Here is a 22,398-nt window from a genome sequence, read left to right as displayed (position 1 = left end):
TAAACACCCTACTATTCACAGCAGTCCCCCTCACAACAAATAATTATCTGGCCCCAAATGCTAATAGAGACAAGACGGGGTAACCCTGTGTATGACTAGCTCAAGTGTGAATAAGAAAAACACTAAAGTTGGGGCCAGCAGGTAGTGTAGTGGTTAAGGCACTGGACTACCACATGGCCAACCATGGTTTGAGTCTAGGACCCGGCAGCTTGAAACTCATGCAGGGCATGCATGCGTGTGCATGTGTGCCCAAGATCTTGAGAGAATGGAGAGGAAATTTTGGCACAGCCATGTCCCCTGGGGGCTGATTCATTTTGTCTGTTTCTAGTCAGCACACATGCCCGACAGCAAATATCTCTCCAAAAAAAGAAAAACATTGAATTTAACCTTGAGGTATGTGGTTCCCCTAAAAGGAGGATCAAAGGAGGCTGAAATTAAAGAAGCAGCTTTACTCTTTACTCTTCTAAATTCAGATCTCACATCACAGAAAAATAAAACTCTCACTTAAGAAACAGGCAAAAATAGGAAGCTGCCAGGTGGCATGGAAGTTAAAGGCACAGGACTCCATATGTCTGACCACAGTTCAAGTCCCAGACCTAGTGGCTTGCTTTCTCACTTTCTCTCTCCCTCTCACTCTATCCCTCTCTGGTCAAAATGAAAGTAAATAAATGAGTGAATAAAGTTAAATAAAATAATTCTTTAAAAAAAAAGAAATTTAGGCAAAAATAAAAAGACAACTGAAGGGAGAAGAAAAAAGCTCTATACAGAAATCCTCAGTATGGGAAGGAAAAACATATATACATAGGGAATAAAATGGAATGTTCCCACTAAATGTGAAACAGGCCCTAATCAACGCCATTTATTATGTATGTCAGCAGCCCGAGACTAAGAGATTCCATAGTGAAGTTTTGGGGGTTTTTTGTTTTGTTTCATCAGGTTACTCCAAAACCTTTCTCAAAAGGATGACAAAAAGAAAAATCTTCAGTAAAATGAAACTAGCAGAAGCTGAAGTAGTCTGTATCTGAACAATGTTAAAAAAAACTTACCAGACACAAACCACACCAAACACTCATCCCATTTAATTTCCTGTTACATGCTCTGAAGAAGCTGAGAACATCACACCCCAGGGCAGCAATGCTCTGAGAGTCTAGCTCCAGCCCCTCTATGTGACAGATTCATGCACACACATCCATACACACCACTGACCCAGGCAGAAGTACACATGCATGCACAGTTGGCTAGAGAACCAGGAGTTGGGCGGGAGGAGGGGCTGGCCAAGGATACGCAATCAACTGGAAACCGAGGGACCCAGAGAACCCTTCTGTTGCAGGCTGAACAAGAGTCAAAATTAAAGGCAGAACATAGGATAAAGGTAGGATACTGAAACAAAGGTTGGAGAGATGAAGAGGGAAAGATGCAGGGGAAGTTTCGGGAAAGCTCAGAAGGGGAGGTTTTTCTTTATTGGGAACTCAGATGGGCAGAGGTCCTGTGACTCCAGTGGTAGACCGAGGCTGAAGGAATACGCCATACTACCTCTGCATCCTATGCCCTCTCCCAAGGTAGAGGAAAATCAACCAATGCCCACCCTCTAGCCCTCCCCAATGACACTCTTAAGGACCTTTCCCAGTACCCAAAAAGAAATGCCTCCCCACCACCGCCCTCAACACGCACAAAGTTAGGTCCAACATAGGCCAAAGTTAGGCCAAGCAAAGAAATCTTCAGTAACTCTTCTTGGTAGAACCAAAGCCAGAGAAGCCCATCACAGCTGCCATCTCATCATCTTCCTCAAATGTTAAGTCCTCCTCAGCCCTCCTTTTCTTCTCCTTCTGTTTCTCTTTTTTGTATGCTTTGGCCTTTTCCTCCTGCAGGTGAGGAGAGAGAAATCATTCAGAATTAATTCAGACTGCTGAGCTGAATGCTGTCAAAAAAGACATGTGAGCTTTAAGGTCCCTTTCTATCATTAGGAAAAAGTAGTTAAAGACAAGTAAAATCTCAAGGGCAGGGATACAAGCCACAGTATAAAGACTGTAAAAAACAAGAAATAGAGGTTTTAGCCTCTGGAGAGTTCTTCTCCACTCTACAACTCAGTTCATCTGGAGTTCCTAACAGGGTTATAAGAATACCACCATATAACAGTAACTAACGTACTGAGACATGCCATACATGCCAGTAACTGTTCTGAGCACTTTATACATACTACACTAAGATTGCTCGTATGGGCAAACTATTGCACAGAGAGGTTATACAATTTGCTCAAGATTCAGCCAGTAAGTGGGGAAAACAGAATTCTGACCTAGTCAGCCTGGTTCCATGGCCCTCTTAGGAACAAGGTGCATTTAGTTCATCTCTGCTGTGGTTAAAATAAAAAAGTATGGAGGAGTCTATACATGAAAGGGGATAGAAGGCAAACAGGAAATCTCTTCCTCTAAATTTTGCTGTGAACCTAAAACTGATCCAAAAAATTAAGTCTTTAAAGAAATTTTAAATAGCATACCAGCAATTGGCATAATGGCTATATGTCACTGGACTCCCACATAGTCGACCACGCCAGGCGTGTGTGTGTGTATGCCCAAGATCCCGAGAGGAGAATGGAGGAGAAGGGATTGCTGTGGCATGGCCATCCCCCCTGGGGCGTGATTTCTCACTTTCTGTCTCTCTCTCTCTCTGTCTTTCTGGTGAGCGCATGTGCCCTATAGCAAAAACCTCTCCCCCCCCAAAAAAAAAAAAAAAAAATTAAATGAAGGACCAGCAAATGGCATAGTGGTTAAGGTGCTGGACTGCCCACATGGTCAACAGAGGTTCAAGTCCTGGACCTGGCGGCTTACTTTCTCTCTCTCCTCACCTGCCCCTTTCTCTCTGGTAAGTATGCATGCCCTATAGAAAATTTAAAAATGATAATAATGATAAATAAAATTAAATAAATTTTGGGTTGTCAGAAAAGTCATGACATATTTTTTTGTTTTAATGCAAAAATGTAACATGACTTTTCCAACCAAAGAATCTTTTTTTTAAAAGAATTATTTTATTTAACTTTATTTTTTTATTTTTAATTTGACCAGAGAGAGGTGGGGGGGGGACAAAAGCAAGTCACCAGGTCTAGGACTCAAACTGTGGTCTGCCATGTGGGCATCCAGAACCCTTAACCACCATGCCACTGGCTGGCCCCGCAAATAATCCTTAAAAAATAAAAAAAAGGAAGAAAAAGAAAGAAAGAAAGCCATCGAAGGGAAAAAAAAGTGACCCAGATAGTTTCCAGAAAAAGGGTATGTTTACAGTAATTTCCTTCAAATTATTAAGAGTCTCAAACAAGGACAACAAATGTTTCTCTTAAAATACAGAAATTCAGATGGTTAAAACTCTATGGGTAGGAGTGGGATGAGGAAAAGGGCCTTCCATAATTCACAACGTACAATTAAAACCTGGGTGGATGTGCAGGATAGAAGTGCCTTACCTCTTCTCTGAGCTCCTTCATCCTTTCCTCAAAATCATAATCCTTTTGTTTCTCTTCCATCTTCTTCTTGTTGACTTCAAAACGTTTCTTCACCTGATCCAGTGTAGAACGTTCAACACGCATAGACATGCCCAGGTTTCGTTGATCTGAGTGGGGTCACAGTGAAGACACCGCAAGGTCATTAAAACATCCTTAGCCCTCTAAGTCTTTTTCTTACTTTTTTCTTTTATTGAGAGAGAGAGTTTTGTCATAGGGCACCTGTGCTCGCCAGAGAGACAGAGACAAAAAGCAAGAAATCACCCCTGGGGGGATGGCCATGCCGCAATCCCTTCTCTTCCATTCTCCTCAGGATTTTGGGCACACATGCACATCACCCAGCATTAAGTTTAAGCTGCTGGGTGCAGGACTCAAACTACAGTTGACAACATGGAAGTACAGTGATGTAAACATTAGGCCAACTGCTGATCCCTTTCTGACTTTTTAAAAAGTCTACTTTTTATTTATTTCTTAGACCCCCAACAGGGTCTTCATGCCACAATCTATCCCCAGTCTCAATAGCCCAGAATCATGGATGTGTACACACACCTGATGTGCTCACTGAGGTTCTAGGAAGTAAACTGAGGACCTCTCCCACGTGGGTCCTTTTGTGTTACCACTGCAACACCTTCCCGGTACCCTTTTCTTGACTTTAAAAAGATCTTCTCATAAGCCATTTAGCAATAAGAGAAAGTCTCTTGGCCTCACCTGTTCCCAGAATCAGCAGCCCCAGATAACAAGATGCACATGACTTTCAACTAACCCTACTGAGCAGATGAGTACCAGTGAGGCCACCTGGGCCCAAGAAAAGACCATGGTTTGGGCGGTTGAGAGCCTAGAAAATATTGGGTCACAATAGGAAAGTCATGATGCTTTTTTTTTTTTTTTTAAGAGGTTTTTGCTATAGGGCACGTGTGCTCGCCAGAGAGACACAGAGAGACAGAAAGCGAGAAATCACCCCCCAGGGAAGACGGCCATGCTGCAATCCCTTCTCCTTCATTCTCCTCTTGGGATCTTGGGCAAGCACGCACACATGCCCGGCATGAGTTTTAAGCCACCGGGTCCGGGATTTGAACCACAGTCAACTACATGGGAGTCTAGCAACATAGCCATTACGCCAACTGCTGGTCCCATGATGCATTTTTCCATAGAAAAACACGTCATGACTTTCCCAATGACCTAATCTTTCACCTTATGGGCTCCAGAAATAATGAGGTAATGAAAATGAGGTGAAAGATGGCATATGCTGAAGCAACTGGACAATTTCCCAGGTATCAAAAAGGGGTGTCTATAGAAACCACCCTTCTCCATCCCACCTCCCAAACCCACTCCCAGTCCATTACAAACTACCTCCAAGCCTTACGTTTCTTTCCATTAATGTGATCCAAAAAGTTGATGGAGTCCTTCACCACACAGTCACAAACATTGCAGTAATAACTAGCAAACAAGAGGAAACAGCACATGGGTTAAATCTCGTTTTAAGGATCTTATTGTTTTCAACCAAAAAATTCAAATATCTAAACTTTTTATAAGTTTTTTTTTTAATTATTTAACTTTATTTTTCATTATTATTATTTTCCAGTTTTATCAGAGATAGTGAGAAAGCAAGCTACCAGGTCTGGGACTTGAACCACAGTAGGCCATGTGGGAGTCCAGCACCTTTAACCACCACACTACCTGCTGGCCTCAACTTTTTATAAGTTTTAAGCCTTCATTTTCATAAAGGCTTAGCTCTTGGTAGAGTATGGGAGCCATCCTCTAAGATGGGCTCAATAAGCCCAACCTTCCTGACACTCTGACTCTGTGTCGTCTCCTCCTAATTTATAATAGTTAGTCTGGGATCCAGCAGGTCATGTGGTAGCACAGTTTGAGTCCCGGACCTGGTGGCTTGCTTTCTCACTTTCCCTCTTTCTCTGTGTGTGTCTCTCTGGTCAAATTAAAATAAATGAATGAATAAGTAAAATAAGTAAATAATAAGTAAAAAAAAAAAAAGAGGTCCACAAGATCAAATTCAACAGTAACATTAAGATATTATTTGGAGACCAGCGTGGCGTGGGGGTTAAGGCGCTTGACCACGGTTAGAGTCCCGGACCTGATGGCTTGCTTTCTCACTTTCCCTCTCTCTCTGTGTGTGTCTCTCTCTGATCAAATTAAAATAAATGAATGAATAAATAAATTATTCTTAAAGAAAAAAGAGGTCTTCAAGGTCAAATTTGACAGAAACCCTAAGATATTATTTGGGGACCAGCAGGTGGCGTGGTAGTTAAGGTGCTGGACCCTCCGACAATGGCCAACCACGGTGGAGTCTTGGACCTGGTGGCTTTCTTTCTCACTTTCTCTCTGTCTCTGTCGCTCTCTGCTCAAATTAAATGAATAAATAAAATAAAATATTTTTTTTTTAAAAATCAGTCTGTAAAACCAGTGGGGTATGTCAAAAACAATGGTATGCTGGGGCTGGCAGGTTGCATGGTACATAAGGCGCTGGACTCTCACATGGCTGACCATGGTTTGAGTCCTGGGCCTGACAAGCTTGTTTTCTCACTCTCCCTCTCTCTCTTTCTGGTCAAATTGAAGAATAATAAACAAATAAAATCAAATACTTTTTTATATGAAAAGATGGTATGTCACTTTCAAAGTAAGGTTATAAAAAAAAATCATGGTTTCTGTGAGAGTGTCGATCACCTACTCTGGGGAAGCTTGTTGCTTTGTATAAGCAAGCTCTATGGAGAGGCTCATGGGATCAAGAACTTAGGCTTCCAAACTACAGATATGTGAGAGAGCTTAGAAGCAAACACTCCAGCCCTAATTAAGCCTCAGGTGAATGCAGACCCAGCTGATTCCTTGACTGCAGCTTCACGGGAGACCCTGATCAGGATCTAGGTAAACCACTTCAATTTACCACTCACAAAAACTAAGCTATTCATTGTTTTATGCTGCTAAACATAGTGTTAATTTATTAATTTACACAGCAATAGATATCTAATACTGAAAGGAATGATGACAGTGGTTTATTAATAAGCAGCTTAGAGAAGTATCACTCTGTGTTGCCCTCCTGCCAGAAAATCTAACAGGTCAGAGAAATAGTGGTGGGCAAAAGGGTGCAGAGCTCATTTGAGATCCTTTACTATATGTTAGTGTTGGTCTAGAAAGAAACTGCACAACCAGGCCTTCGTAGTTGGGAACCCTTGCCCCTTTCTTCACCACTAATAACTCGTAAGCTTCATTTGAGCTCAACCTAATCCTTTCCGTAGAAATCTCCTGAGAAGTCTTCCCCTTACATTCTTCCTTTCAGGGTTTTAAAAAGTAGTAAAGTGATATTATGAAGAAGCCCACAATGACCTCTCCTAGAGACACTATTATGTTAACTTGAGACCCCCAGGGACAAAGAAAATAATCTGAAAATGGAATTACCACCAGAAGGTTGCTATCCTAAGGTCAGGGACCCTCCTCCACACTTCCTAAAATCAACAAAGATGATTTATTAGACCCTCTCTTGGCTAAAGAGAAAAATGAAAAGTCACTTACCCTCCCATCTCTGACTGTGGGGTGGTCTTGGTAATGACAATTGTCTTCCCAAGCTTGGATTCCAGGTCCACTTTGTAGTCCCTGTGCCGCAAAAGCTCCCGCTTGACTGGCTGTACAGGTTTTCCTGAAACATAATGGGGAAGGAAGTCCCTCATTATTACAGTTCTTCAACCAGAAAGGCAAAGAAATGCATGAAACTCAAAATTTAGGGATCTATTCTCATGTGTTTTTCAATTCCTAAAAGAAAGGACAAAACAAGCACTTCAAGCAGTTTGTAGCAGCTAGGGAGAATCTGAACACAGGAAAAAACTGTAAGCAATCCCCAACACTACAGTTTTTCTCCACGTTTTAAATGTCTTTTTGGAGAGATGTTTGCTATAGGGTGTGTGCGCTCACCACAGAAAGTAAGAAATCAGCCCCCGAAGGGATGGCCACACCAATCCCTTCTCCTCTATTCTCTTCTTGGGATTTTGGGCACATGGCACACACGCACAAGTGCCTGGTGTGAGTTTCAAACCACTGGATTCAGGATTCAAACTGCAGTCAGCCATGTGGGAGTCCAGTGCCTTAATCACTAAGTCACCTGCTGGCCCTGCTTTTCTTCACTTTAAAGCCAACAAGTCTAAAAGCAATGTTTTCTACTCACTGATTAACTGAACTGAGGGAAACACTTCTGAATTTTTACTGGAACCCACCTTTTATTTATTTATTTCTTTTTTGAGAGGTTTTTGCTATAGGGTGCGTGCGCTCACCAGCAAGACAGAGACAGACAGAGAGACAGAAAGTGAGAAATCACCCCCGGGGGGGGATGGCCACGCCGTAATCCCTTCTCCTCCATTCTCCTCTCGGGATCTTGGGCAAGCGCACGCACATGCGCCCAGCGTGAGTTTAAGCCACCGGGTCCAGGACTTGAACCGCGGTAGACTACGTGGGAGTTCAGCGACATAGCCATTACGCAAACTGCTGGTCCCCAACCTTTTATTTTTTTAAGAGAGATTTTTGCTATAGGGTGCGTGCGCTCACAGGAAAGAGAGACAGAAAGCAAGACATCACCTCCCCAGGGGTGTTGGCCATGCCGAAATCCCTTCTCCTCCATTATCCTCTTAGGATCTTGGACATGTATGCACACATGCCTGATGTGAGTTTTAAGCCACCCAGTCCAGGACTCGAACTATGTGGGAGTCCAGTGACATAACCATTACACCATCTACTGGTCCTTTTCAAAGGAAGAGCAAGGACACTCAGAAATGCTTTCAGGTCAATATCATAAGTGTAACACAGAAAAAACCTCTTGAGATCTGAGTCAAATGTTTAAAAGGTGACCAATATTCAGGGCATGCCTGTTACATGCCAAGCACTATTTATTATACATGGTACGTGAAAACTTTTTAAAAGAGCTAGTGTGTGCAAAATGGTGCTTAGGTAAAGCAGAACAATGTACAAGTTTGAAAATAGATGAGAAAATAAGATATTGTTGTGAAGTTGAACGTCTAGAAGAGAAGCATCAACTCCTTGACGTTGCAAAAGGCAGAAACACTATTAAGCACTAGGTGAAGCAATCACACATTCCTAGTTGAGTACCCCTGCTTTTCTCAGACTACAGAAGAAGGTCTTGATTGGGCCAGGAATGCTCTCCCCTTTAGGGAATTTTTAAGATAATGAGAGCATCAACCACAGCAGTAATGGGCAGCAGCACAATGTTGGACCTAATTTCTCTGTCGCTACTAAGGATTCCATTCTTTACTTTGTACTTCAAGAAAACAGTGAATGAGCCAAGGAAAGGAAGGACAAAGAAGCAGAGAACAGAGCTGATGAGCACTTCAAAACTATTTCAGTCCACCTCCTCACTCTTAATTTTACACATGAAGAATCCGAGGACCAGGGAGGCAACATGCCGCCAGAGATCACACAGACCACACTGGGTGGGAAGCCAACGCATTTCAAACTCCGACCAGCTCTCCGGCCATTCCATCACCTCTCTGAAACTCTTAGCCGCTAACGGAGCCGGCACTCACCATCCTTCTTTTCTCTCTCTTCTGTAAGCCTCTTCTCGGCGAGCTTCTCGTATTCATCTTTGTCCCACTTTCGGCGAAAGTCCAAGTTTTTTGTCTGTAGGGGGAAAAAGCGCTCAAGATCCGTTGCCAATCGTGTCCAGACCCTTAGCGAAACAGAGAACCGCGTCCTCGCCGCTAAGGCAGCCTCACGACCTTTACGCAGGCGAAGCCGCACTGGACCGCACCGGGAGGCTGAGACTGACTGTCTCTGTCTCGGGACCCCAACTCGAGACCTCCGTGACCCTGCGCCAGAACCTCACAGGGGAGTTCTTGTACCCGGCCCCTACGATCACGAGAAGGTGTCGGGAAGCCAGTAGAAAGCAGGAATCTTTATTCGGCGCTGAAAAGCCACCCCCACCCACCTAAACCTCTTCCTCACACACAACACCTACCCCGCTGCCCGACGCCATCTTCACAGCGAAGTGAATGGGAGGCCGGAAAATGCCGTAAAAAGCGCCCTAGAGCCGTAAGGCAAGATGAACTCCCAATAAGCGTAGAGGTCCGTGTTCTAAACGAGCCAAGGATTGGAGGGCGTCTAAAACAGGCTTCTTAGCTCCGCCTCTGTCCCAAGGAAATGGCGCAGGCGCAAAGTGAGCATGAAGCAACACGGAAGTAAGGGCGCCTGCAAACGCTTTCTACTCTGGCTTTTCAAAACAAACGTCGTTGGTCTGACGGATTTAGTCAAACTCGTCTCTTTTACAAACGAGGACATTGATTTTTGGAGACAATGCCCTCTGATCAAGTCTAATCAACTCTATGTGCACTGTCAAGTTTCCAAACCTACTTTAAGGCTTAACTGCTATTAAGTGCTCTGGGTGTCCTCTTCACCGTCAAACTCGTCTCTTTTACAAACGAGGACATTGATTTTTGGAGACAATGCCCTCTGATTAAGTCTAATCAACTCTATGTGCACTGTCAAGTTTCCAAACCTACTTTAAGGCTTAACTATTAAGTTATCTGGGTGTTCTCTTCACCTACACTCTAGGGATAGGCCCTAAACTACACCAAAGCTCTTACAACTGCCGCACCCTTCCCAATATACATATGGAAAAGTACTTCTTGTACTTAGACTCTTTCTTGAAGCAAAGTTATCACCCTTTGGCTGACTCATTTTTCCTTCAACTGGGGAACACTATAGTCAGTAGGGCACAATTAGGGCAGAATTCGATCAACATGATTACACTTAAGGTCAGTCTTCAGCAGTATTCTTGAGAAATGCACTCTGGCAGATGACTCACTATATGCTGATTTTTAACAACACAACTGTATCTCCAGGTTGGGGGGAAGAGGAAAAGAAAAGGGGTTGTGGCTGCTTCTTTCACTAAACACAGAAGCATCACCCCCAGGATGTTACTTCAAGCCCTCAGAATTCTCCATTATACACTCAAGAATTTACCATGGCTCAAGCAAACCAATCCCCTGAAATCAAATTACCCAAAATACAACACTTAGTATTTTATTTCATATATTATCCAATCACTTTTAGAATAGCCTCCATAGTCAAGCATACTACAGTCAGATCAGTGTCTTGGGCACAGGAATAGTCTCCAAAATCTCAAAAGACCAGATCTCCATTTTGTCAAGTCACCTATTAAGTTCAACTTTCAAGATTATTAAAACAGTCAACCCCACACTGCTATTGTTAACAGTGGATGGACTGGAGAGATGTCATATCAACATGAGGACTGCCGTGCCCTTGAAATAGCATCTCTGTCCTCAAATCAGAGAGAATCTTTTGTTCCTCCTTGCTGTAGCACAACTCCCTGGACAGGGCAAGGGCTGGCTGCAAACAAAGTCCCCAGAACTTGGTTCCAAAGATACAATAGAAGGCTAAGTATTGGCTTCTGATCTCAATGGTTCAGAATTCTCAGCCTGAGATGATTCTTCCAGATCCTTGATCATAGCAACCATCTCAACACCTCCTGGATGCATTCAGGGCACTTCAGGTTTGCCCTGCAACTACAGTGTGTCTCTTCCACACAACAGCCCTCTGCACCCACACAGAACAGCTGCTTACACTAGTGCAGGAGTCCTCAGGGCCTTTGACAGTTCTCTACCCAGGACAGATGGAGGAGGTAGAAGGTACTTGTCATCCATCTTGGCCAGCTGTTGTAAAGTCCACATGGAACTCAGTTTTACATAAAACTTTGTCTAGAAAGAGCAGCAGCTGGCAGTTGGGCAAGGATCAAGACTCAGATTTCAGTCGCTTCTGAATTTCAGCCACAAGATGTTCCCGTTTAATGGCCACCTGAAACAAAAGACAATGGTTACATGATGATCTAGAAAGTGACACCGAGGCCAACAGGTGATGTAGTAGTTAAGGAGCTAGATTCCCACAAGGCCAACAACAGTTCAAGCCCCAGACATGGCGGCTTGCTTTCTCACTTTCCCTCTCCCTCTCGCTGGTGAGCGCACATGCCCTATAGTAAATTCTAAAGAAATGATAATATTAATAATAATAAATAAAAATTAAATAAAATTTTTGAGAGATTTTTTTTTGCCATAGAGCACATGGGTTCGCCAGAGGAACAGAGAAACAGAAAGTGAGAAATCACCCCACTGGGGGTATCGCCACATCCCAATTCCCCTCTCCTCTTGGGGTCCTGGGTGTGCATGCACATGTGTCCAGCGTGAACTTCAAGCTGCTAGGTCCGGGACTCAAACCACAATCTGCTATGTGGGAGTCCAGCGCCTTAATCACTACGCTACCTACTGGCCCCAAATGAATATTTTTTTTTAGAGGCTTTGACTTAGGGTCCATGCACTCACTAGAGAGACAGAGACAGTAAGAGGGAAAGTGAGAAATCACCCCCCCTAGGGGATGGCCACACTGTAATCCATTCTCCCTTCTCCTGGGATCTTGGACACAGGTGCACACATACCTAGCATGACTTGTTTTGTTTTGTTTTGTTTTGTTTTGTTTTGGAGAGGTTTTTGCTATAGGGTGGATGTGCTCAACGGAAAGACAGAGAGAGGCAGAGACAGAAAGCAAGAAATCACCCCCCCAGGGGGATAGTCACACTGCAATCCCTTTTCCTCCATTATTCTCTTGGGATCTTGGGCACACACGCACATGCACCCAGCTGGAGCTTAAGCCACCAGGTCCAGGATTCAAACCACGGCCGGCTACAGGGGAGTCCAGCGATATAGCCATTATGCCAACTGCTGGTCCAAGTTTACTTTTTTTTTTAGTAATTATTTTATTTAACTTTATTTGCTTATTTTAATTTTACCAGAGAGAGAGAGCTAAAGTGAGAAAGCAAGCCACTCGGTCCAGGACTCAAACCATGGTGGGCCATATGGGAGGCCAGCACCCTTAACCACCACATCACCTGCTGGTCCCACAGCCCCCCTTTTTTCCTAGTGTCAGTTTTCAGCCACTGGATCTGGGACTTGAACCATAGTCAGCCATGTGGCAGTCTAGTGATGTAATTGCTATACCATCTGCTAGCCCCCAATAAAATAATTATTAAAAAAAGGGGGGGGGGAATACTAGCTCCTTATCCATTGTTGTCCAGATTCATTTTACCCTGCATCTGCTACCACTGTTTACATAGTCAGTAGGGAGTAGTGTGTGGTTTACGCTGTTCTGGAGAAAGTACGTCCTCAAGGATAAAGGGAGTCAAACACCTATCTATGTCTATCCTGTTGACTTAGTCTCAAAACAACCATAAAGATTTTCATTTGCCCTGCTCTGCCCACTCAACCAATACCCACCTGGCTGTAATGGGTATCTGGAGTGGGTCTTCATTTATCTCTGTCAACACTAACCCTGAAAAGATCTCCTCAGCCAAAAGATACATGTTTCATAAAGAATCTGGGAAAGTTAGGAACATTTGGTCTCTCTTATTCTTGACTGTCCCCACTCACCTCCTCTCTGCTGGTCACTGAACGAAGCTTGAGGATACCTTCCCTCAGTTCTTGCTCACCAATAATGACTACCAGTGGAATGCCCATGTTCTCACAATAGTGCAGCTGGGTCAATAGTTTAGGGTTGTTTTTGTATAGCATCTCTGCCTGAAAAGGGCCAAGACATAGCAGAGGACTTAGGAGTGATCACAACACTCAAATCCCATAAAAATAAGTGGCTAGTCCCCCATCCTAAAAAGTTACTGTGGTAGTGAGATTAAAAAGTCTTGAGTTCCACCTTAGGCATAAGGTAGGAATGAGCCTAGCCCCTGAATTCCACATACACCTAGATGGCTCAGGTGTCAGCTTTACCATACCTTGATCCCGGCATCCCAAAGCTCTGCAATTAGCTTCAACCGTTCTTGGAGAAAGTTCTTCTGTGGCGTGGCCACAAACACTTCGGTCTCTGTAGTCCGTACCTTCTCACCAAAAGTCTGATAAAAGGGAAGAAAGTAAAACTAATAAAAACTTCCTCGTTTGCATCAGTAATCTCAAAAAGACTCAAAATGAATCATCGGAAAAAACAGTCCAACTACACCTTCAGAAACAAGAGGGTTTTTAGGCCTGCAGCCCCACCATATCCCTAGGACATACCTTCATTCTCTGCTCCACAATGTAGAAGATTCGCTCTACCCCAATGCTGAGCCCCACACATGGCACGTTGTAGCCCTTGGGGTCAAACATGCCCACCAACCCGTCGTAGCGCCCACCAGCAGCCACACTGCCCACATTCAGGGACTGTTCCCCAGCTTGAGCTGGGGTCTGTAGAAGCACTGCTTCATAGATCAGTCCAGTATAGTAGTCTAGGCCCCGAGCCAGGCTGAGGTCAAAGGAGACCTGTGAAGACAAGGCCATAGTCAGTCCTAAACTAGCCTTAGCACCCTGAGAGCCCCAGAGTACAACAGGACTTCCATTCTCAACTCAGCTTACCTTTTCAGCGATTCCAAATAATGTCACATATTCGAAAAGCAGCTTCAGATCCCCCAAGCCCTTTAAGGCCTGCTTGTTCTGGGACAGTCTGGGATCCTGTAACATTTGCTCTACGAGGGACACCCCACCTGGGAAGAAAAGTAGAAAAAAATTTTTTAAAAGTAGAGAAAAAAGAAATACGTGTTTCATCCAAATTTATTTCTAACGTGCTCTAATTGTACTCCTCGTTTTCTTAAAAGAAAAAAAATGATGATGATGATCCTGGTCTATATGACTAGACCCTTCTCCTTTGCCTCTACCTGTGCCATCTGAAGACACAAAGGGGCTACATTAAATCACAGGGAAATTAAATTTAGACTGGGCCCTGAAGCTTAGTACATGCATGGAAATGAGCTATTTCAGAGGTAAAAGCTGAATATATGTCACCTTCAGCCCGATTCTACCATAGCTCTGAAAACACTGATTCTTACCATGACATTGGACATAGTCCCCAATTCGATCAGCCACTTCAGGAGCCAAGTCTTTCTTTGCCACCATCTCATGTCTCACATCTTTCCAAGACATCTGCATGGAACCCAAACATTAGCCCAGCCCAATATACTTCTTTCTCTAACTGGAAAAGAACATGTCACTTTTATTCAGTATGCATGTCACAATAAGCTAACAGTATAGACAGCAAAGTCAGGCAGCTTAAGAAATCCAGCACAGGGACCAGCAGATGGCATAATGGTTACATCACAGGACTCCAATGTAGGTGACTGTGGTTCGAGGCCCAGTCCTGGAGGCTTAAACTCAGGCTGGGTGTGTGTGTGCATGTCCAAGATCCCAAGAGAAGAATGGAAGAAATGGGACTGCAGCATGGTCATCCCCCTGGGGGGTGATTTCTCACTTTCTGTCTCTCTGGCCAAGCGCACATGCCCTATAACCAAAAAAATAAAAAAGAAAAGAAATCCAGCACAATCCTACCTACAACACAACTCAAACCTTGCTTCAGAATGTCTCCTTGTCACCCTCCCATACACAGTTCACTTCCAGCCACTATCTCCTTATTTTCCTCTAGTAGTACGGATGTGAGGGCAGGACAGAAACCCACATATGGTCTACTGAAGCATGTCTTGTTACCTTGTCTAGTTTGTCTATTGAGGAACAGATGGCCCGGATCTTGCTTTCAGGAACACCACAGACAGCAAACATCCCATCCACAATTCGTCGGTCGTTAACCTTTGAATTCAGCATAAGTAATCCAAGGATCTTGTCAATGTCTTTTTCCTCAAAACAACAGCAATCCCTAGTCTCTTGATTCATAAAAGGGATTAGGGCCAGCAGATGGCATAATGGCCACGTCACTGGACTCCCATGTAGTCGACCGCAGTTCGAGTCCTATAGCCGGTGGCTTAAACTCACACCAGGCGCGCGTGTGTGCATACCCAAGATCCTGAGAGGAGAATGGAGGAGAAGGGATTGCAGCGTGGCCAACCCCCCCAAGGGGTGATATCTTACTTTCTATCTGTCTCTCTCTCTCTGTGTCTTTCTGGTGAGTGTACGTGCCCTATAGCAAAAATATCTCCAAAAAGGAAAAAAGAGGGACAGAAAAGAAATCTCACAGGCATGTGGTTATATATGCGTGTGTGTGTGTGTGTGTGTGTGTGTACACGTGTACACATGTGCACATGATATAACAGTTATACCGAGGAAGCCCTAGAGTTGCAAGTTTAAAGGCTGGAGTCACCTATGTTTTGGGAGTTGTATAAATAAACAGCAGGCTAAATACAGACTTATCCCAGTCCTCAGCCCTAGTCTCACCTTAATGAGAAAGTCCCCCAGCTGCAACCCACTTAGAATTTCACACATGATCTTCAAACATTCTGCATCAGGGATCATAGGGTCAAACTGACCAGCAATGTCAAAATCCTACAGCAAAGAGAAAGACAAAACAAAACCTTCCACTCGTCTGCCAATGCCCAAGGCTCTGTCACAGTGCTGTCCCGTCAGGTCACTTACACACTGGCAGAACTCTCTGTAGCGGCCTTGGACTATGGTTGGGTTCTCCCGCCGCCACACCTTTCCAACATGGTAGCGTTTCATCTTCTTCACTTTATTCATGGCCAGGTAACGAGCAAAAGGGACCTCACATGAATAGGTTAAAGAACAAAGATACTGCATTCAAAGTTTAGACCAGTACACACATATTAGGGAGGACTGGTCCTCTATTTGTTAGACCTCATGCACCAGGATGAGAACAGTGACTTTTGCAGTCTTATTTCCTCACTATCCTCAAAACCTAGCAGTGCTTGGCATTCGATATATACTGCACAGTGTCAAACGAAGAAATCTCACCTAGGAAAACTGAAAGTTCATCAAAAAGCAGAGGTACCAAAGATAGAAAATGGTCTAAGAACTTCCGGTCTTGGCTATTCCCTTCCATTCAGATCCACTCCTAATGATTTTAAAATAGCCGAGCTTCAGAAGCTTCATTTATATACAATTTATAAGCCTGTGTATCTCAAAAGTGTAGGCCAAGGATAAAATGCATATTTTTAAAGTTTATTTCTTCCATCAGTTAGAGAGAGAGTATGTACAACCCCAACAGGGTCTTTTTTTCTCTTTAAGAATTATTTTATTTGGGACCAGCAGGTAGAGTGGTGGTTTAGGCACTGGATTCTCCCACATGGCTGACCAAGGTGCAACTCTTAGACCTGGTGGCTTGGTTTCTCCCTCTCTCTCTCACTTTCTGTGTGTGTGTGTGTGTGTGTGTGTGTGTGTGTGTCTGGTCAAATTAAAATAAAAGAATGAGTAAATAAAATTAAATAAATAATTTTTAAAAAGAATTATTTTATTCAACTTTATTTATTTATTTAAATTTGACCAGAGAGGGACAGGGAGAGAGAGGGGGGAAGTGAGAAAGCAAGCCACCTGGTCTGGGACTCGAATCCCGGTCAGCCATGTGGGAGTCTGGCATCGTTAACCACCATGCCACCTGCTGGCCCCAGCCCCAACAAGGTCTTGATACTGCAATCTAACTGCAGCTTCAGCCAGCCCTAAAAACATGGCACAGGCATGCCTGGTGTATGCAGAGGTCTCTGGATTCAAACCCGGAATATGGGTCAGCCTCACCGAGTACTGCATGTTACCAGGGTGCCAATATCCAGCCCTGATATGCATCTTAATTTCCCAACTGCCTGTTTAACATGCAGATTGAGACAGTCGATAAGGCAGCTTGATCCCACATTAGATCACATGGCCAACTGTGAAGTTCAAGATGCAGTGGCTTGAAAAACATGCCAGGTGGGCCAGCTGGATCCCACATGGCCAACTACGTGGTTTGAGTACTGGACACACGGCTTGAGAAACACATAGGGTGTGTATGCGTGCCCAAAATCTCAAGAGAAGAATGAAGGAGAAGAGACTGTGACATAGCCATCTTCCCTGGGGAGTGATTTTTCACACTCTCTCTCCAGCAAGGTACGCAGTTAAAAAAAAAAAAAAGTGGGTGGGACTAGCAGATGGCTTAATGGTTATGTCGCTGAACTCCCACGTAATCGACTGTGGTTTGAGTCCCAGACCCGGCAGCTTAAACTCACGCCAGGCACGTGTGCAAGTGTACCCAAGATCCCAAGAGGAGAATGGAAGAGACAGGATTGTGGCATGGTCATCCCCCTGGGAAATGATTTCTCACTGTCTATCATTCTCTGTGTTTCCAAGTGAGCACATGCGCCCTATAGCAAAAATCTCTCCAAAAAATCAATAAATAAAAAAGGATAGAAGCAGCCAGATATTCTGGTGTTAAGGCAGTTAGATCGCAGAGCAGACTGTGCAGTTTGAGTCCTGGATCCAGTGGCTTAAAAAACACACCGGCAGGACCAGCAGTTGGCATAACACCTATGTAGCTGGACTCCCAGGTAGTCGACCACAGTTCGAGTCCTGGACCTGGTGGCTTAAACTCACGCTGGGCACGTGTGCACACTTGCCCAAGATCCCAAGAGGAGAATGAAGGAGAAGAGATTGCAGCCTGGCTATCCCCCCCAGGGAGGGGGGTGATTTCTCACTTTCTGTCTCTCTTTCTTTCTGGCGAGCACACGCACCCTATAGCAAAAAATTCTCCAAAAAAAAATTAAAAGAAAAACACACCAAGAACATATATGTGCGTGTCCAAAATCCCAAGGAGAACAGAGAAGGGACTGCAGCATGGTCATCCCCCTTGGAGGGAGTGTTTTCTCATTTTCTCTCAATCTCTCTCCAGTCAGTGCATGTGCCCTCTGACAAATTAATTTTTCTAAATACAAATGGTTCAATTTCTTGCAGGTACAGAATTAAGAATCTCTGGAGTTAGGATCAAAATTCTGTTTCTGCAACTATCCCAAGGGATTCTGATACACATTAAAGTTAAGTGATAGAACTGCAGGCCAGGTTCTGCTGGCAAAATTGCCTTTTAAGAGAAAATGGACATAAAGGTTATTGCCAGTGGACATACAAGGCCCCAGCATCATTCTCCCCGCTTCTGTCTGGATTTGGAAGGAGATAAGTCAGTCTCTAGCACTCAGAAGGATACAGTAAGGTCATAGCGAAGAGATAACAGCTCTCCACCTTGATCTTTCAAATCATAGATAAGCCCAGAGTCCTCTCCATACTTCTCAGTAAGCACTTCCTGTAGGGGTCAAAAAGAAAAAGCTGCACTTCAATGGGTAAGTCCAGAACGCATTTCAGAAGCTCTTTGGAAGTTGAGGGCAGGTAAACAAATGGGGTTCCAGGCACTCTTTCTTTACTTACCGTTAGCTCAAATGCTGGGGTGTCTAATCCCTTGGCTCCATGACGTTTAAAGCAGCTGACAACAGTATCAAGAATTTTCTCCCTCACAACCATCTGCTGGGGACTAAGATCCCTGGTGCCCTGGAAACCAAAATTAGCCACAGTGAAAACAAAAACAGAACACAAGATCATTTGAAACACAGTTAAACTCTATCCTTAATCTAAAATCCAGAGCTGAAATTTGAGTTCAGATGACTGAGACCCACCCAGTATCTCAAGAAAAATAAAGTTGTAGGGCCAACAGGCGGTGTGGTGGTTAAAGCACTGGACTCCCACACCGCTGACCAAAGTTCGAGTACCAAGCCTAGTGCCTTGCCTTCCCACTTTCTCTCTCTCTCTGGTCAAATTTAAAAATAATAAAAAGTAAAATTAAATAAAATAATTCTTAAAAAAAAAATAGTAAAGTTGCTTTTTAAAAAAAAATTAGTTTGAGCTAGCCAGTGGCACTGTGGTTCAGGTGGCTGGATCCCACATAGCCAACTGTGTGGTACAAGTCCCAGACCCAGAAGGAAAAATATGCTGGACACATGTGCATGCATGCCCAAAATCCCAAGAAGAGAATGGAGAAGGGATTGCACCTGAGGGGTTATTTTGCACTTTCTCTCTCTCCTACATGTACACACACACTATGGCAAAAACTAGTTTAAAAGGACATTAAAAGAGGTCAAAAGGACAAGCAAACCAGAGGTCAATCTTCCAATACACTGTAATGGGATAGGGTAGGCAAAGGGCATTACCTTTGGGGTCTTGATAATAAAATTAGTTTTTTCTTGATGTGGTTTCAGTTGGGATGGTAATACTGCCTCTGCAACCTGGGAGAAGAAAAAAATGTGAGCTGTGGCTCCTGTGAACAATGGCTAGAGTGGTGATATCTTTAACCCTGAGGCCAACTACGTGCAAAGACCCTTGACCTGAGCAACAGGAAGCCTGAGCACCATATCAGCTATCCAAAACTCAGCCCCTAAAAACCATGTTGTACATGTAATATTGTTGACGTCAGGTCTTCACCTTACAATCTACCTCACCATAACTGGAGGGTTTTTTTGTTTTGTTTTGGCTATAGGGCATGTGTGCTCACCAGAAAGACAGAGAGAAACAGAGATAGAAAGTGAGAACTCACCCCCCAGGGGGGATGGCCATACCTCAATCCCTTCTCCTCCATTCTCCTCTCGGGATCTTGGGCGTGCGCACACACAAGCGCCCGGCGTGAATTTAAGCCACTGGGTCCAGGACTTGAACCGCAGTCGACTACATGGGAGTTCAGCAACATAGCCATTACGCTACCTGCTGGCCCCCATATCTGGAGTTCTTAAACATTTGAAAAAAATTTAAGCACCTGAGAACAACAAAAGAACACAACAACCCACTACTACCACCACAACCACTCAGAAGTAGGGAATAGTTCAGTCTTCTCTAGTTCTCAGTTCCTACATAAAGAGCAAAAATAAGAATGTTTAGTAAGATAACACTAGTTTTCAGGCTTGGAGATAGGAAAAATGTAACTTCAAGACAGAAGAGAATCAACCCAAGGACAAAGGCAGAGAACAACTCTATGGAATGAAAACAAACAGATTTTCTTATTAAAATGAAAAACCCATTGTGACCAGCAGATGGCATAATGGTTATGTCACTAGACTCATGTAGTCAACCGAGATTCAAGTCCTGGACCCAGTGGCTTAAAATTCACACCAGGCACACATGAGCGCGTGCCCAAGATCCCAAGAGGAGAATGGAGGATAAGGGATTGCAGCGTGGCCATCTTCCCTGGGGGGTGATCTCTTGCTTTCTGTCTCTCTGGTGAGTGCATATACCCTATAGCAAAAATGTCTCTTAAAAAAATATAAGAAAAAGGGAACCAGCAGTTAGCATAATGGCTATGTCGCTGAACTCCCACGTAGTCGACTCCCACATAGTCGACTGCGGTTCGAGTCCCAGACCCAGTGGCTTAACTCACGCCGGGCGCGTGTGAGTGCGTGCCCAAGATCCCGAGAGGAGAAGGGAGGAGAAGGGATTGCGGTGTGACCATCCCCCCTGGGGGGTGATTTCTCGCTTTCTGTCTCTCTGTCTCTGTCTGGCGAGTGCACGCGCCCTATAGCAAAAACCTATCAATAAAAATAAAATAAAATAAATAAAAATATAAGAAAAAGAAAAACCCAACACATACCATGCTGTGTCTAAAATTTACTAAGAGACTTGAACCCTGATATCACAAAACATGTGCTAAGAGGGTATTAGAGTCTTTCCCAGGTAAGGTAAAACAGAATTAGTGACTTTATTCTCAGAAGCTGTATACCCTTCAAGAAATAGAAGGTATGGTAGTTCAAAACTAGCCATTCCCTCCCCAAGAAAAATCCAAGTTCAGGTCCACAATCCCTCATCTGCAAAACTGAAAAATTAAAAATTTTTTGAGATTCATTTTGAGTTAAGTTCAAATGTGAACTCAGTCATAGTTAATAGTCATCTAATTTAATGAGGCTATTCATGTATTTTGCTTCAGAAATAGTGATGTGTGACTTCAAGAATTTAGATAGGGAACCAGCAGTTAGCGTAATGGCTATGTCGCTGGACTCCCACGTAGTCGACCGCAGTTTGTGTCCCAGACCCAGTGGCTTAAAATCACGCCAGGTGCGTGTACATGCGTGCCCAAGATCCCGAGAGGAGGATGGAGGAGAAGGGATTGCAGCGTGGCCATCCCCTCTGGGGGGTGATTTCTCGCTTTCTGTCTCTGTCTCTGTCTGGCGAGCGCACGGCGCCCTATAGCGAAAACCTCTCAAAAAAAAAAAAAAATTTAGATAAAGGAGTGTGGCTCCTTATTAAAATACTTCTTTAACTTGGGAACCAGCAGTTGGCGTAATGGCTATGTGGCAGGACTCCCACGTAGTTGACCCCGCTTTGCCTCCCGGACCCAGTGGCTTAAACTCACGCCAGGCGCGTGTGCGTGCATGTCCAAGATCCCAAGAAGAGAATGGGGGAGAAGGGATTGCCGCGTGACCATCCCCTCTGGGGGGTGATTTCTCGCTTTCTCTCTGTCTCTCTGTCTGTCTGTCTGGCGAGCGCACACGCCCTATAGCGAAAACCTCTCCAAAAAAAAAAATAGTAAAATACTTCTTTAACTATGTATCTGAAGATAATGTCATTTAACCTTGCAGCCTCAGTTTCCTCAACTGTAAAATGTAAATAAAACTCCCAACCACTCAACTGATCCAAGGATTAAATGACAAACCATGCAAAACGCTCAATTCAGTGCTGGCACCCAGCGGGAACTCAATAAAAACCGACAATAATACTAGCGTTAAGGCCTGAGCGAATCTATAGTTTCAGACCTGGAGGCCCTGCTCCCGAAACGGCAGGCCGGAGCTATCCCAGTCTGGCTCACCTGGCTATGACAATGGACTGCCCCGGTGCTCGCTGCGCGGGGAGGTTGCAGGAGCTGGGTAAGCAGCGCAGCCCAGGCCTTCCTGGGCAGGAGTCTGAACTGGGGCATCGTGAGGCTGGGCACGGGCTTTCCGGGACAAGAGCCAAAGTCCTAGGTACGAAACTGTCCGTACCCCCAAAAAGGGTGCAAGGTGATGTAGAGGCGAAGCTTAATCACCAGGATAAAATCGAACTTCCGCGATTCCCACCATTACAACAGGCTGGAATCCAGCCTTCCCAGGGTCCTTCAGGAGCTGACGCCGGCACTTCCGG

At 44.3% G+C, this 22,398-nt stretch overlaps 2 protein-coding genes across 5 annotated transcripts; both read right to left on the bottom strand.

Moving 5' to 3' along the window:
* Positions 1 to 836: 836 nt before the first annotated feature.
* ZMAT2 (zinc finger matrin-type 2) lies at positions 837 to 9,614 on the bottom strand. The gene is made up of 6 exons (XM_006156225.3): positions 9,459 to 9,614; positions 9,028 to 9,121; positions 7,013 to 7,136; positions 4,851 to 4,924; positions 3,452 to 3,597; positions 837 to 1,862 (listed from the first exon to the last, which is right to left on the bottom strand). Exons 1-6 carry the CDS (start codon positions 9,474 to 9,476, stop codon positions 1,719 to 1,721), a joined length of 600 nt encoding a protein of 199 aa, XP_006156287.1. The 5' UTR covers positions 9,477 to 9,614; the 3' UTR covers positions 837 to 1,718.
* HARS2 (histidyl-tRNA synthetase 2, mitochondrial) lies at positions 9,027 to 22,372 on the bottom strand. 4 transcript variants are annotated; one of them, XR_003550652.1, is made up of 14 exons: positions 22,088 to 22,372; positions 19,449 to 19,523; positions 18,673 to 18,792; positions 18,455 to 18,550; positions 15,907 to 16,032; positions 15,709 to 15,816; positions 15,028 to 15,126; positions 14,376 to 14,469; positions 13,906 to 14,033; positions 13,570 to 13,812; positions 13,293 to 13,409; positions 12,937 to 13,083; positions 11,084 to 11,314; positions 9,027 to 9,121 (listed from the first exon to the last, which is right to left on the bottom strand). XR_003550652.1 is itself a non-coding variant. In XM_006156224.3 (13 exons), the coding sequence occupies exons 1-13, from the start codon at positions 22,193 to 22,195 to the stop codon at positions 11,252 to 11,254; spliced, it is 1,524 nt and encodes a 507-aa protein (XP_006156286.1). In that variant the 5' UTR covers positions 22,196 to 22,372; the 3' UTR covers positions 10,509 to 11,251. The 4 variants fall into 4 exon arrangements, 3 of the variants coding, with proteins under 3 accessions (XP_006156286.1, XP_014446281.1, XP_027630638.1); XM_006156224.3 differs by lacking the exon at positions 9,027 to 9,121 and having other exon boundaries at positions 10,509 to 11,314; XM_014590795.2 differs by lacking the exon at positions 9,027 to 9,121 and having other exon boundaries at positions 10,509 to 11,314; positions 22,260 to 22,372.
* Between the last annotated feature and the right edge of the window lie 26 nt (positions 22,373 to 22,398).

This window comes from Tupaia chinensis, unplaced genomic scaffold (genome assembly GCF_000334495.1).
Source record: "Tupaia chinensis unplaced genomic scaffold, TupChi_1.0 Scaffold000484_1, whole genome shotgun sequence".
NCBI lineage: Eukaryota > Metazoa > Chordata > Mammalia > Scandentia > Tupaiidae > Tupaia > Tupaia belangeri.
The sequence above is the reverse complement of the archived record's forward strand: the minus strand, read 5'-3'. Positions and strand labels throughout refer to the sequence as shown.

Excerpts from the sequence above, each read along its gene's own strand:
- ZMAT2 (XM_006156225.3), bottom strand. Across the intron at positions 7,137-9,027 it reads AGAGAGAGAAAAGAAGGATG|GAAAACCTGTACAGCCAGTC; the intron begins GTGAGTGCCGGC and ends ATTATGTTTCAG. Across the intron at positions 1,863-3,451 it reads TGAAGGAGCTCAGAGAAGAG|GAGGAAAAGGCCAAAGCATA; the intron begins GTAAGGCACTTC and ends CCTCACCTGCAG.
- HARS2 (XM_006156224.3), bottom strand. The coding sequence starts at position 22,195 with ATGCCCCAGTTCAGACTCCTGCCCAGGAAGGCCTGGGCTGCGCTGCTT. Across the intron at positions 15,127-15,708 it reads TGGGGGACTTTCTCATTAAG|GTTAACGACCGACGAATTGT; the intron begins GTGAGACTAGGG and ends CTGAATTCAAAG. Across the intron at positions 13,813-13,905 it reads TATTTGGAATCGCTGAAAAG|GTCTCCTTTGACCTCAGCCT; the intron begins GTAAGCTGAGTT and ends TTGTCTTCACAG.